The 13,354-nt window shown below is 43.0% G+C and overlaps 1 protein-coding gene across 1 annotated transcript in view; it reads left to right on the top strand.

Annotated features, from left to right (window-relative positions):
* Window positions 1-13,354, top strand: part of rbm20 (RNA binding motif protein 20) — a 42,768-nt gene that overhangs the window by 14,391 nt on the left and 15,023 nt on the right. The window contains exons 2-5 of the mRNA XM_056587292.1: window positions 8,397-9,519; window positions 10,300-10,364; window positions 10,743-10,855; window positions 11,882-11,982. Coding sequence (XP_056443267.1) covers window positions 8,397-9,519; window positions 10,300-10,364; window positions 10,743-10,855; window positions 11,882-11,982 — 1,402 coding nt within the window. The remainder of the gene's footprint in view (window positions 1-8,396; window positions 9,520-10,299; window positions 10,365-10,742; window positions 10,856-11,881; window positions 11,983-13,354) is intronic.

Here is a 13,354-nt window from a genome sequence, read left to right as displayed (position 1 = left end):
CTTTCTCTCCCTCTCACTCATCACTCACTGACTCATTCACTCTTGTTTATTTTCATTGTGTAAAACTAAAGGAAAGGGGTTTTGCATGTAGTTACAAAGACATCAAGGAGGAATAATAGTTTTGATTGAACTTCAATCGGGTCGAACCAAGACGCATGGCCATGTGATGTTTTATTGATACCATGTTTTACTTTATGGCGGCTTGGTGGCTAGGGTTAACCCTAACCCCAAACCCACAAGCGGCTAACCATGTAGTCAGGACACTTTTTAGCGACTCAGGTACGATTCTCAACTCCAGTCCTATGTCACACCCCCTCTTCTTCAACTCCCCTGCTGTTCTCTCCTTAAAAGAGGGACATAAAAGCCCATAAATACATTACTATGCTTATTATAATATTATTACACCGCTCAAATATTGTTCTTAAGTTTTATTAGGTACTATTATTATAGTCCCTGATAAAACTTAAGAACAATAGTTGAGTGCGACATGCAGCACTCAACTATTAAAAATGTTTCTTACTCGAGGCCGCCATGGTGATACTCGTGGCCGCCATTGTGATCCCCACCTGCGACCAGTCGCAGGTGGGGAACTGATGTCAACATGTCCCGGGATCCAAGCAAGAGTTCCAACAACGCGATCACCTGGTCCCCCCACGGGCACACGGGGTGTCGGTTTGACACCCAATGTCAGTGGACACCGCGACGCGACGCGACCAGGCTTTTCTTGGCCGCTGTCGCCACTCAGCGCTTTAAAATCCCTCTAATGCCGTCCCCCGTGCGGGGCCACAGGAGAGAGGCTCGTGATGCTGTGTCGGGGAGCGCCTGCTGGCCCCAGACTAGAGAGGCAAACACAGATTATTAATAGAACATCAGGTACATCTTCGTACATCGTAGCCGGGCATCTTCGTTCTCAGTCACTCAACTGCCAGCCTGATCAGTTCAATCAAAAACTATTATTCTCCCCTGACCAGTGACACTTGGAATAACGCTAGTAGGACTATTAAGGCCTTAGCATGTGGATCGCATGGCTGGGGGAGGCCTTGGGAAAACAGTTGTTCTGGTTTGCTTGTTTTTTAAAGAATATTTAAAAACCATTACATTTCGAGAGGAATAAGTGCCTAAGTGGGGAGTGTAAGTGGTGTAAGACTGCTTGTAACTGGTTTTTAGCTTGCTTTGGTTTTTTTCTGATTTCGCCAGCCGCAGAGAGCAGATGTAGCCTCAGACTGCTAGCGCCAGCAGAGTTGTAAAGCCCTGATTGTGGTGTTTCCTGTGAGAGCGTGATGCTTTCAACGTACTGAGGTCGTAGGGCAGCTGCCGTGCCAGAACGTTCCATTTGACCTCCATGTTCTGTCGTGACCCTGCCATCCCATGTGACACCTTCCTAAGGGTTGAAACAAGATCATTGACAGCTTCTGTGTTTGTGTGTGTGTGAGTGAGAGTGTGCGTGTATGTGTGCGTCGGTGTGTGTGTGTGTCGTGTGGGTGCGTGCGCATCATGTAAGCAATGGGAAATATATAATATATTTTAAAGGTCAGCACAGCTTTTATGAAATTGCATTTGTTTAGTGCCGGTGTTGTGGGTGTTTCAAATCAAATTTCCCTCTAAACATAACTCAGGTCTGATTGTGAATTTATTGCTCGGGTTTAATCAACTCTGAGCCATTCTTATAACCTTCATCTCCTCAAACCTTCCCCTCTGTCTCCGTCTCTTCATCGTCTGTAGTTTCATTCATTTAAATTAAAACAAAAGCAATAATTATATTCAATACTCCCAGGACATCAAACATTCTTCCGAAAGATATGAAGTTAAATTCTTATTATCTCTGGAGCTGATGCAGTGATCTGGCATCTGATCAAAGATGAACTTGAGATGTCAAGTCCATCTTTGAGTGCCCCCCCCCCCTCGCCCCCCTCCCTCTCCACCCCACTGAAGCTGATGTTATGACATCACAACGAAATGGCAGCCACACATCCCCCCGTGTATGAATCGGATCTCTTTTACTAGAGACTTAATGAGAGCGCTACTTCCACTAGGGCGGGCGTGGTGTGGGTCGGGGCGGGCGGGGGGGGGGTAGGCTGTTGCTGGTGGTGGTTGTTAGGGGGGCGGGGGGGGGGGGGGGGGGAGGAGAAGGACAGACCGGTTCCTATCCGGTTCCACCCATGTCATAAATCATTGAGTCCTGCACATCCCGGCCTGGGGGTGCCAAATGGGATTGTGGGCGAGTGTACCCCTAAGGCCCTGACTTCATGCCGTTGAGACGTCCTAGCCGGTGGCCCTGGTGGGCGATGTGTCAGGAATGGCTGAATATTTCATTTTAGGAATGTACTTGATCCCGTACCGGGAAGAGGAATAGGTCAAATGACCGATTCCTTTTTTTGTGTGTGTGTGTGTGTGTGTGTTTGTGCGTGTGCGTGTGTGTGTGTGTGTGTGTGTGTGCGTGTGTGTGTGTGAGAGAACAGCAAGTACGCATTTATAATGAGCATTGTTCTTGTTGTAAGTACTACAGTTGTGTTACAGTATATATGAACTATTCCTGCATTATTAGATCTTACTGAAGAGGCTCTGTATCCTTGAAATATCAATGACATAATCAGTTAATCACAAAATGACTGCCTGTGAATATAAATAATCCTAAACCCACGTACAGTTGGCTCTGAACCGATCAGAAGTGTGTGCAGTTCCACTGCCATCCCATGGTCAACTCATAAAAGCCTTTTAGACTTCCTGTGACCAGCACCACCTAGCGAGCAAGCTATGTACACAAAGAGAGGCCTACGTCATGGATCTATTATGGGTTATTATACAATAGTTTAATATATAACCTCTCTCTCTCTCCCCTCTCCCTTTCTTTCTCTATCTCTTCCTCCCTCCCCTAAACCTCTCTCTATCGCTCTCTCTCATACACACATACGCACACGCACAGGCACACACACACACACACACACGCACGCACGCACGCACGCACGCACGCACGCACGCACGCACGCACGCACGCACGCACGTACGCACGCACACACAAACATATTATGGGTTATTATACACTAGTTTAATATATAACTTGTGTTCCAGTATTGCTGACCACAGCCCATAGAATATAGCATTAACGAAGGCCATTACATTAATCATTCATAATTAGATTTGGGTTAGGGAAAAAACGTTGGGATATTCAATACTAGAATGAAACAATTGTGAAAGCTAGAAAAGACATATCATAGTCAGTCGGCTTTAGAAATACACTTAAAGCATGACGTGTCCAAATTGACATGGCTTTCGCCCTCTTTTTTTGCAAGTTATCCAGTCGTTTTGAAACAATAGACCGTAAAGCACCACTTCGTCTCGCTGGTATACGCGAACAGATGGATAGGGTGCGAACCGGTCACAGTGACACCTCAGGGTCTGGGAAGCCGACCTCTGTGTTGGGGTGGCCTAAAGAAACACATAAGACATAAGGTGACGCCTACAGCAGGTTCTAAGTGTAGGCCCGTATAGATCATAATAAAAATGTCAATATACACAACGCATTCTGAAAAAATAATTAAAAACTGACCATTAGAAAACAATTCAAAAAGCTTCAGAGCTTTTTCGATTATTTTGGTCAATTTCCTCCTTGTTTGTTCACTGTATTTTAAGCATTATAGTTCTTGGTAGACCTAAAGTTTAGAATTGTTATATGAAAAAGATGGGCTATATGATTTATATTAGCCTGTTGTTATAAATGGCCTATAGCGTCTTCAAAATCCTTTGTTTTTATACCCTCATTTGTCGACAAAAAAATGGCTGTTTATCATAAAAAATAAATCCTATTCATTTTAAATGTATTCATTAAATCATAAATTGCATACTTTACTGCTGTTGTGCCTTTAACTTTTAAAAACTCAAACATTGCCGTTTTGTTGATGCCCACGTGCAAACCATTTGTCACGTTGGTTCCTCATGGCGGTCGCACGGAGCGCTAGCCCCTGTGCTACGTGCTAGCAGAAGCTGTCATGCCCACGCTGCTGGCCGGGGGAGGTGGCGGCATGCCTCAGCCTTTTAGACGGAGGTCATAGCATGCCTCAGCCTTTAGACGGAGGTCAAACTACAGGGGTACTACAGAGAATCAGTGTAGAGCAGCGTCAGAGATCTCCTTCCAGCTTTCAAGTTACAGCTTCGCCTGTAGGCCTATCTTCTTTTCAAGGTTTGTCTTGATTTATTTGACTTTATTTATCTCCGGGTCTGCGTTCATACCGTTCTCGTTGAAATAAAAGCTTGGGTGGGTGGAGGATAAGCATTTCCCGGTGTTTTGGTGTTCTGGAGGTCCAAATTAAAGCCCTGATTTATCGCTCTCCGCGGAGCTGCCAGAGCGACTGAACTGATTGGACGGTGCCAGTGTGGGTGAGACTTATCGACGGCTCGGCGCCCAGGGAGAGGAGAGTTGTTTTTTCTCCTGATTGAGGGCATTGCTTTTAATTAGTTGTTCCTTTCATTCATGTGGATATATTATTATAATATTCCCACTTGGCACCTTGTTGTGTCGTCTCTTATCTTTCCTCTCGGGAGTGTGAATGGAGGAGCAGTGTGCACGTGGTCTCACTCCCAGTGAACCTTAAAAGTTCATAAAGATTTTTGTGTGTTGAATAAATTGTTATTTTAGATACTATTTAAAAAGTGGCTTTTCCTTGTTTTATAAATATAACTAGGACTATACATAAATATAATCATAACGAAACAACTAGGCCTACACGTTTATACTTACCTTAATAGGCTTTGACTAATTATACTTGGACATTTGACTGAAGTATTTCCAATGTGAAGCCTAGGATGCTGTATATGGCTATGCAGTGTAATAGAACATTAATCATTTGTAATGAATTCACACCTTTATTAGCCTGGACCTATTCAAGGCAAGCTGACAGCCGATAGCGTTATTATAATTTCCCAAAGGCATTCATCAGGCAGTCAATCGCTGGGCCTGTCTTTGTTGAGAGCTTCAATGGAGACAAATGTGCGTTTGCTGGCCGACGCGCTGTCTGTGCAACAGGGGCCACCAGTGGAGCGCATACTGGGAATGGCAAGGTGCTGGTGACATTAGTCTAATCATTTTGTGTGAATTCTCCAACGTATTTTGGTACGATGTATAGCTGATCATCAATGTTTAGGAATCAATAATAATAACGTCATAGTTGAGGCAGAGCAAATGTTTGTTATAGGCTAGATAACTGTAATTATATTAATAAACAAATACATTATTACCCAAAATAAATACGTATAGGCCTAATAGTTTCAGTATTTAGGAACGTAAAATATGCAAAAATACATATGTGTAGTGCTTTATAAAAACATTTAAATTGATGCCCTATGCTATTGCTTGTTTTTATTATAAATAATATTATATTGCTATATTAAATACAATAGTTAGAATATTTATGAAAATAATATAACCATTGACACATTTCACATGAACATTATGTGATGTAGTTTACTTTTATTTGTGATTATATTACATTTGTAGTTAAAACTAAATATGTTTTCTTAATTAAGTCAATTAAATGATAAATATGTATTTAGTCATCCTTCAATATTAATAATTAATTGAATATTTTTTAATATATTAATATATAGAATTCCATTCGGAATATTTGATTTGTCAGAGCCCCATGAATTAAATGTTTAGGTTATTTGATCAACAAAATGTTTGGATCGATTTACACTTTTTTCAGCCATATTTATTTTAATATTTCAATAGTTTCAAATTAGTTTCAAAATGTTCTTTATTTTAAACTTTTCCTGTCATTGTTGTTTTTTCAATTGTGTGCAGTTTTTTCGTTATACGTAATCCATATAAAAGATGAACACATTTGCAACCGGTTGTTTAATAATTATATTAATAATAATGTATTATGATAATACTGTTCTATAAAAATGTCACAGGTGAAGAGTTCTTAGTGCCCTGAGGATCAATCCATTTAAAGTGGAGGATTACATAATTGACTATCATGTCAATGTAGTTCTATTTAGTGAACAATTATTTCAGCCAAGTATTTTGATATAACAGAGTTTATTCGTTGTTAGTTAAAGGTATTTTCTTTTTCTGTATTTTCACTATTTTTTTGTTTGTTTCCCTAGACCTAACCATTTAAAAACATTAAAAAGTTGCTTGTGTAAAAGCTATGTTTATCTTTTAGGCGTCTAGCACAACCTTAAACTTCTTTTTGGTTTAGAGTTAGTCAGTTTGTCACCGTCTGCTTCCAAAAATCTAAATAACTGGACTTGACAGCTATCCATCCAATGTCCGCATCACAGGGGTACACATCTTGAGTATCAACTGTTCCCTTTCCAAGAGGCCATATGTGTGGGGATAGCAGAAAGTGTGTATTAATAGCTTAGCGTCATAGACTAGGGAAGTTTAGCTCCATCAGCATGGCTCTTCAGGTTATAGAGGGTATGCCCCCTGCAGAATCTAGCCTTCCTAGTGTTCAGTTCATGACGTTATGGCTTTAACTGTAAGAGGACAACCAAACAGATTCAACAAACAATCCGGTCTAATTTCTTTCTCTCTTTCTTCTCTCTTTTTCTTTCTCTCCCCCTCCCTCTTTCTCCCTCCCCTCTTTCTCTCGCCCCCTCTCTCTCTCTCCCCTCTCCCTTTCTCCCTCTATCTCTTCCTCCCTCCCCTCACCCTCTCTCTATCGCTCTCTCTCATACACACACACACACACGCACACACGCACACACACACACACACACACACACACACACACACACACACACACACACACACACACACACACACACACACACACACACACACACACACACACACACACACACACACACACACACACACACACACTATTCAGTGTTCACTATCTATACAACTTTACAAAAAATATATATTGTTTGGTAATAATAATATTAAACAAACATGAAAAAATGTAAATTCAAATATATGATTCAAATAATAGTGCAAATATTCTATCATAACATAATGATTAAAAAATAATGTATTCTGTGTAATGTGTGAGTGGCAAGTATTACTCTCCTAAAAAAGCTTCTGGTCCGTCTTTTGTAAGAGATGGAGATGTATTATCTGTCTATTTATAGTGTTTACAATGCAACCAGACAGCTTGTAAATCATATGTATGGGATAGGTGCAGAGCAGGACACTTTATTGAAAGGTGCAGCTATAGTCAGGCAATCGTTGGTAAGAATAATACTTCAAATACCAAATAGTGTTATCTTTTGTTAGTTAATGTGCACAATGGCGACAAAATAAACACCTACAACTATTTTTATCATAATTATTCCCGAATTCATGTTACATTTGAATGCATTTTTTGTAGCAGATGTATGAGAGACATTACTAACATGTGTTTATGATGTGCAAACTTTACTGTCAGACCATGACACTAGACTATAACCCAACCGGCACACTGCCCCTATGGCGCTAATCCGCTACGGTATTCAGTGGCACACATTCCCCTAAGTGTCATATATTGATTTCTGTTCCATCCACATTGTAGTTCAACCTCCACTTCCCTTGTCAAAAACCAACGTGACAGGCTCTACCCAGTTAGCAATGTTTCCACAACAACACGGATGCGACATATATGTGTCAGTTACTTCCCCTCAAAATGTTATATGGTCGAATTCATTTGGTTCCTCTGGGACTCAGGATGCCAACCGAGCCAGCCTGGGCAGTAGTTCGTGCAGGGCAATGTCAGGGGCTTCACATGGATGATGTGATTAATAGATGGAGGGGCCTAAGTTTAGAAGTCATGTGAGGGCATTCATCAGAAACTGAAGCGACACACCAGTCAACCAGGGTCAGAGCACAGGTGCTGCTCTGGAGTCAAGAGACTCTCAACCAGCCGGCGCTACAATTTGGCTAGGCAGATGATGTCCACCGTATAGCTAGCTAATGTGCTTGTTGCTTTAGCCTGGTCTGCATAATTCAGAATTTTAAAGAATTATGGACCTAGGATGCATTTTTAGCTCTTCCACAATCTGTAGTCCGCTCCGAATTTCAAAGGTATTAGTTAGCCCGAATTGAGGGAAGACATGTTGTCATTACTTGATCAGGTCTGCATCACATCCGAGTCCATCTCTGTTTTCTTTCAAAGGAAAATTATTGAAGGTTTTTATTTTTTTCAACCCGCCATTATATGTATAGCCAAGGCAATTCACTTAGCCCATGGTGAAATCTTTTGCAAGTTATTGTTGATTATTTTCAAATTAAATAACAAGCTAGTAATGGAAGTGAGTTGTTCGCTTTCTCTATGGCTTTAAGGTTTTAGTTTTGTGCTTCGTGTTTTCTTGGACCGGTGGATCCGGAAAACCGTATTTGGTGGACACAAAAACGAAAATGTCCAATGCACTCATTTCCATTATTAAGTATCCGATTGCTCCTCTGTTCACAGTGGCAATCCAGCCAACAACGTCAACAACCAGAAAGGAGCGTTCTTCGACAGCCTGCCGCCTGCTGGTATTGGTCAGACTGGGCAGCCGGGTCAAGCCGGGCAGGCCGGACTACATCAGAACCAGCCGAACCAGCAGAACCAGCAGAACCAGCAGCTCTTCCTGAGCCCCGCTGGCCTCCAGCTTGCTCAACTGCAGGCCCAGCTCACCCTCCACCGCCTTAAGTTGGCCCAGGGCGGCGTGGGAGGCAACGCAGCCAGCGCTGCCAGTGCTGCCTCTGCCGCCACGGTCCTGAACCAGGTCCTGTCCAATGTGGCCATGTCCCAGCCCCTGTTGAATCAGCTCCGCTCATCCGCCATGGTGGGGAACCCCCAAGGGGCCTTCCCGAACGGGGGCCTGGGCTTCCCCAATTCCAACTCGACGCTGGGGGCACTGGTGGGGGGAGCCTTCAACCAGAACCTCGGGAACGTGGGTCTGAACAACTACGGCGGGGGCTCAGCCATGGGCCAACAGGGTGGGGGGGACTACGGCAAGAAGACGGGGTACCCTGCCGACACGGACAGGCGCATGCAGTACGGGGGCTTCCAGGGCGGGACGTCCATAGCCACGAGTAAGGCCGGGGACGGGCAGTACACGTCCACAAACACCCAGGCGAAAATCGCAAACAACGGCGGGTTCCACCGAGAGTACTACGGCCAGGAGATGCAGGGAAAACAGTCTGGGTTTTGCGGCGGTGAACAGAAGGTCGGTTCTTATCCCGGCGCCGGACTTAAGGAGCCTTGGAAGGGAAACGCCGGCAACCTGTGCCACACCGGGAAGATGGACACGTCCGCCAACGCCAAAGGGTGGAATTCATCCGGGCAGCCGAGCCGTTCCCGAGCTGACCTGTACAATCCAGAGGAGCCTACCTTGGACCCAAAGTTCACCACAGGAGGGGCGGGCGCCGCGTTCCCAAGTGGACCTCAGGGGTTTATGGGCTTCCCGCCGATGCAGGGCGGGGAGGATCCACTGTCTGGGGGGGCCAGAACCCTTCAGTCGCATCAGGTCAACGATTACCTCGGGACCATTCCTTCCCATCTGCCGCACCAGTGCACCATCTGTGAGAAGAAGGTCTACAACCACAAGGTGGGTGAAAGGGACCGGTTGAGATGTTGCATGAGCAAAGCTCACCTCGTCAAAATGGATAGAGTATCCTGTTATGCATTTAAATGTAAAAGTAAAAATAAACAATGTTGGTACCAGATAACTTCTGAGGTAAAAAAAATCCTTAATTCAATATGCTGTAAGGTTCTGGATACATTACATTCATTGCGTACAGATGTATGGTGGGGCATATCAAACACATTCATTTCATGGGAGAGCATTCATGCATCTCCAAGTTTAACAATATTCATTTTGATTACCAGCTGTACAAATATAGGACAATTCCACACACTATTCTAAAACAAAATGAAATGGTGAAGGGAAAGGCTGTAATCGTCTACCAACTTCCTACCACTCTTGGCATTACACTTAAGAATACAAAGGGAGAGAATTGTGGAGGTTATTGACATGGCAGCACTTAAAACTATAACATATAAATCAAGTTCAAAAATCAGTTGACAAACTCTGCGTAGAAAAAGGACATACTATTAGAATAATATGACAAAGACTATTTGCAGTACTATGACAATGCCCATGTCTTCGTCAAGAATATATTATTAGTCTGGCTCTGTGATAAGACTACAGTAGCCCGCTCTCTCTCCTATGGTCTCTTTAATTCTCCCTCGACCATGAGCTTATCCAAGGGGAATGTAGCGAAGTGTGGGAGGGAGGAGGCATTACAAAACGGTACCCGAGCCCGGCTGACTCTGTGTGTCGCGGTGTGTGTGTGTGTGTGCGTGTTCGTTGTTGTGTGTTTCTCAGGACTGGGATCAGCACGTGAAGGGAAAGCTCCACCTGCAGAACCGTTCTCTGTACGCCACTGAGGGGTGAGTTCAGCTCAAACAATCCAGGCCACACAACACAAAGCTTTGTGGTGTGCACAAAATGTCAAGCCTTGTCCCGGGCTTCAGCCCCACTGACAGCTGAAGATGTATGCGCCGCATGCTTTCACCTTTATTTATAGGATGTTGTGGACACACAGACAGCGGGTTTTCCTATCAGGAACACCTCGGAACAGCAGTGGTTTCTCATTGACTCGCATTGTGACGATTTCTAAGCATTTATAAAGTTTTTGAAGGTAGTTCAAAATATCTCACTGCCCTCGCCGTTTTAAGTTTGAAGATTTGTCGCGGCTGCCGTGAACATGAGCTGTGTCACAGAATGCGAGTGGCGGCTAAAATAATCATCCCTCCTGCGGCTCCCAGCAGCGCGGCGGGGCTAACTTCCGGAGCTGAGCACCACACAGTCAGCGGCGCGTCCAACGGAGCTCCGAACACGGCGGTCAATAACTCAATGGTCTACTCTGCCCCCGGTCAAGGTAGGCTCACCCCACCCGCCCACATCCGTGATTCTCTGAGAGATTCCTTGTTCCCCTGACAATGTGGCAGACGCTGTTTGCTTTTAGACAGCAGCTATGTGGGTCAGGGGGTCTCTGTAGACAGTGGGTTCTCCCAATTAAACACTGAGAATTAAGTTGATGATAATGTTTAATTGTGAGAGCCATTATTTTCCTATTGGGATGAAGTTGAAGGTTGAATAGGAACAAACTTTTGAAGGTTTTTGGATACAGTGTTTGCCTCGTTGCCTGTAAATGCTATTATTTTAAATTATCTAAAATGTGTATATATTGAACATGAATCCTACATTCTTCACAGTATTGGGGGTTTCTTTGTCTGGTTGTGAGTCCTACAATGCTTCCTAGCTCAATGCCATCGTCAGATTAGAAGCTTACTTGTTACATATAACACATTATGGTTTGATTCTTTTAACACTTTGACTTGAGTCTCAAAACAATAGTTGCTGTGTATCCCATGAAGACGTCAGACCCTTCATGGCCATGGCCCTGTACATTTAGCCCAGATACTTGGACACAGTCGGTTCCCATGTCCAGGCGAAACGAAAAGGAGTTCAGCCTTTGCTATGGGGGCGTCTGAGTTAAGACATGATCCCCCTGAACAAATCAGCCTCCCTATGTCAGCGATCGCTTTATGAAACTGATTTAATGAGAACATTTAATCTGTACTCTGTTTCAGTTAATTTTTTTTAAAATATCCCTTCATTGTCCGATTTGTGTTTTCATCCAATATATATTTATTTTTGTTACGGGTTTGAAATTAATTTTCAGAATGTACGTTTTTTTGTATTTTCTTTTTATCCATCATATATTTTCCTGACTGTTTCAGCTCTGGCTTAATTTGTAATCTTTATCTTCATATCATATCTGTAACTTCATAGCGTTCAGCATTTAAAAACAAATGTGACTGTTTGTGCTCTCTGTTACAATCCGGTTTCATATTTTTACATGTATATTTATTTTTACACTTCATTTATGTTCTATCTATAGATGTGTCCTCAGGCACCAATTTGCCCTACTTACCAGCTGCAGGAATGAAGAGTTACCCCATGGCAGCCGTCGGATTTACCTTACACCAGCCGGGGGCAAAGGTCAGACAAATGTTTGGCTTCTTACACTGCTGATTTAACAAGGTTTTTCCTCTATGTAAATCCTTTTTCCTGATAGATTAAGGGGTACATCGTAGATGATACCACGTAGCCCCAAACACACAGAGGCTCATTGGGCCTAGTCTAATGTGACAGACTGAATGGGAATGTTTTCTGACCTAAGCTGGTAATGGGTTGAATCTTGTTATGCTCATCATATCTACAAATTGACTCCTATATGTCCACTGTTTCACTTTTCAATGAGGGAGTAACTGAGCAAAAGTAACAAGCAGCGTGTTGTGGTTCTCACTAGTGAACACAATTGTGTTTGGATTTATGCAACATAATTACCACATTAACACATCCCATTTGCATACACATACATATTGCGATGTACTAATTAGTAGTAATATTCAATGATATCAGTTACAATATATTCCATATTAGATTTGTAGATTAATAATTCCTTAGTATCTCTTCCTACCTAGTTTTTTTTTTTCTTTACTATAAGGTTCTCCAGAATGATACTGCAAAATTATCATTATTTTCGCTCTTCATTTCCTATTATCAGTTGAGGAGTTTCCCTGTTTTCTGTATATTACTATTGTCCACGATTTTTTTTAATTTCAGCTTGTAGTTGCGATCAGCAGGTTAAAAATGATTTCAGCAGTCAGACTCATTGTGGTCGGTTAGCATTACTAGACTAGTCTAACACAGGGGCCCTTTAAGTAGAAAGTGTATAGGTTAGTACATTGTAATGGGGCAATGTTTGAGTAGCAGATGTGGACAAGTGGACAGGGGTATGGGCGGTAGACAGCTGCTGGATCTCAACGCAACACTCACACAACACTTCTTTGCCGTTTCCCTTCGAACCAGATATCACAAATGGCCTGTTAGTGTTGGTTCAGTTGCATAATTGATATGTGAAGTTGGATTTAAACGGATTCACTGTAGAGACAGAGAAGAAAAAAGCAGTCTGATATAGGCTGATAATAATGCCATTGTTTAGGACATTTCTTCATTTGCAATTGTTTAATTATCCAGCCCCTTACCCCTTAGTAAAAGAGGAAAATAGTTTCAAGAGAACATTACAGTTTTACAAGCACAGGGGATAAAGGGATATACAACCAAACAAGTCCAATACTTAGTAGTCACAGCTCTTGGCAATCAGTTAGTACGGCCATTGTTTCACAAATCTCTTCTACTTGTTTAATGGCTGACCCCCCCCAATCCCCTCCCAAAGTGTCCCCACGAGTGAAAGTAAACAGTCACAGCCTCTTTTCCGCAATTAATTTAGCGTATTCCCCGAGGCACACCCCTCAGTCTCCACTCACTAGTCACCCCCTCCCAGGCTGCCGCAGATTGCTTCAGCGTC

The sequence above is a fragment of the Gadus chalcogrammus genome, chromosome 3, assembly GCF_026213295.1.
Source record: "Gadus chalcogrammus isolate NIFS_2021 chromosome 3, NIFS_Gcha_1.0, whole genome shotgun sequence".
Lineage (NCBI taxonomy): Eukaryota > Metazoa > Chordata > Actinopteri > Gadiformes > Gadidae > Gadus > Gadus chalcogrammus.
Note: the sequence above shows the minus strand (reverse complement) of the source record. Positions and strands in the feature narration are given on the sequence as shown.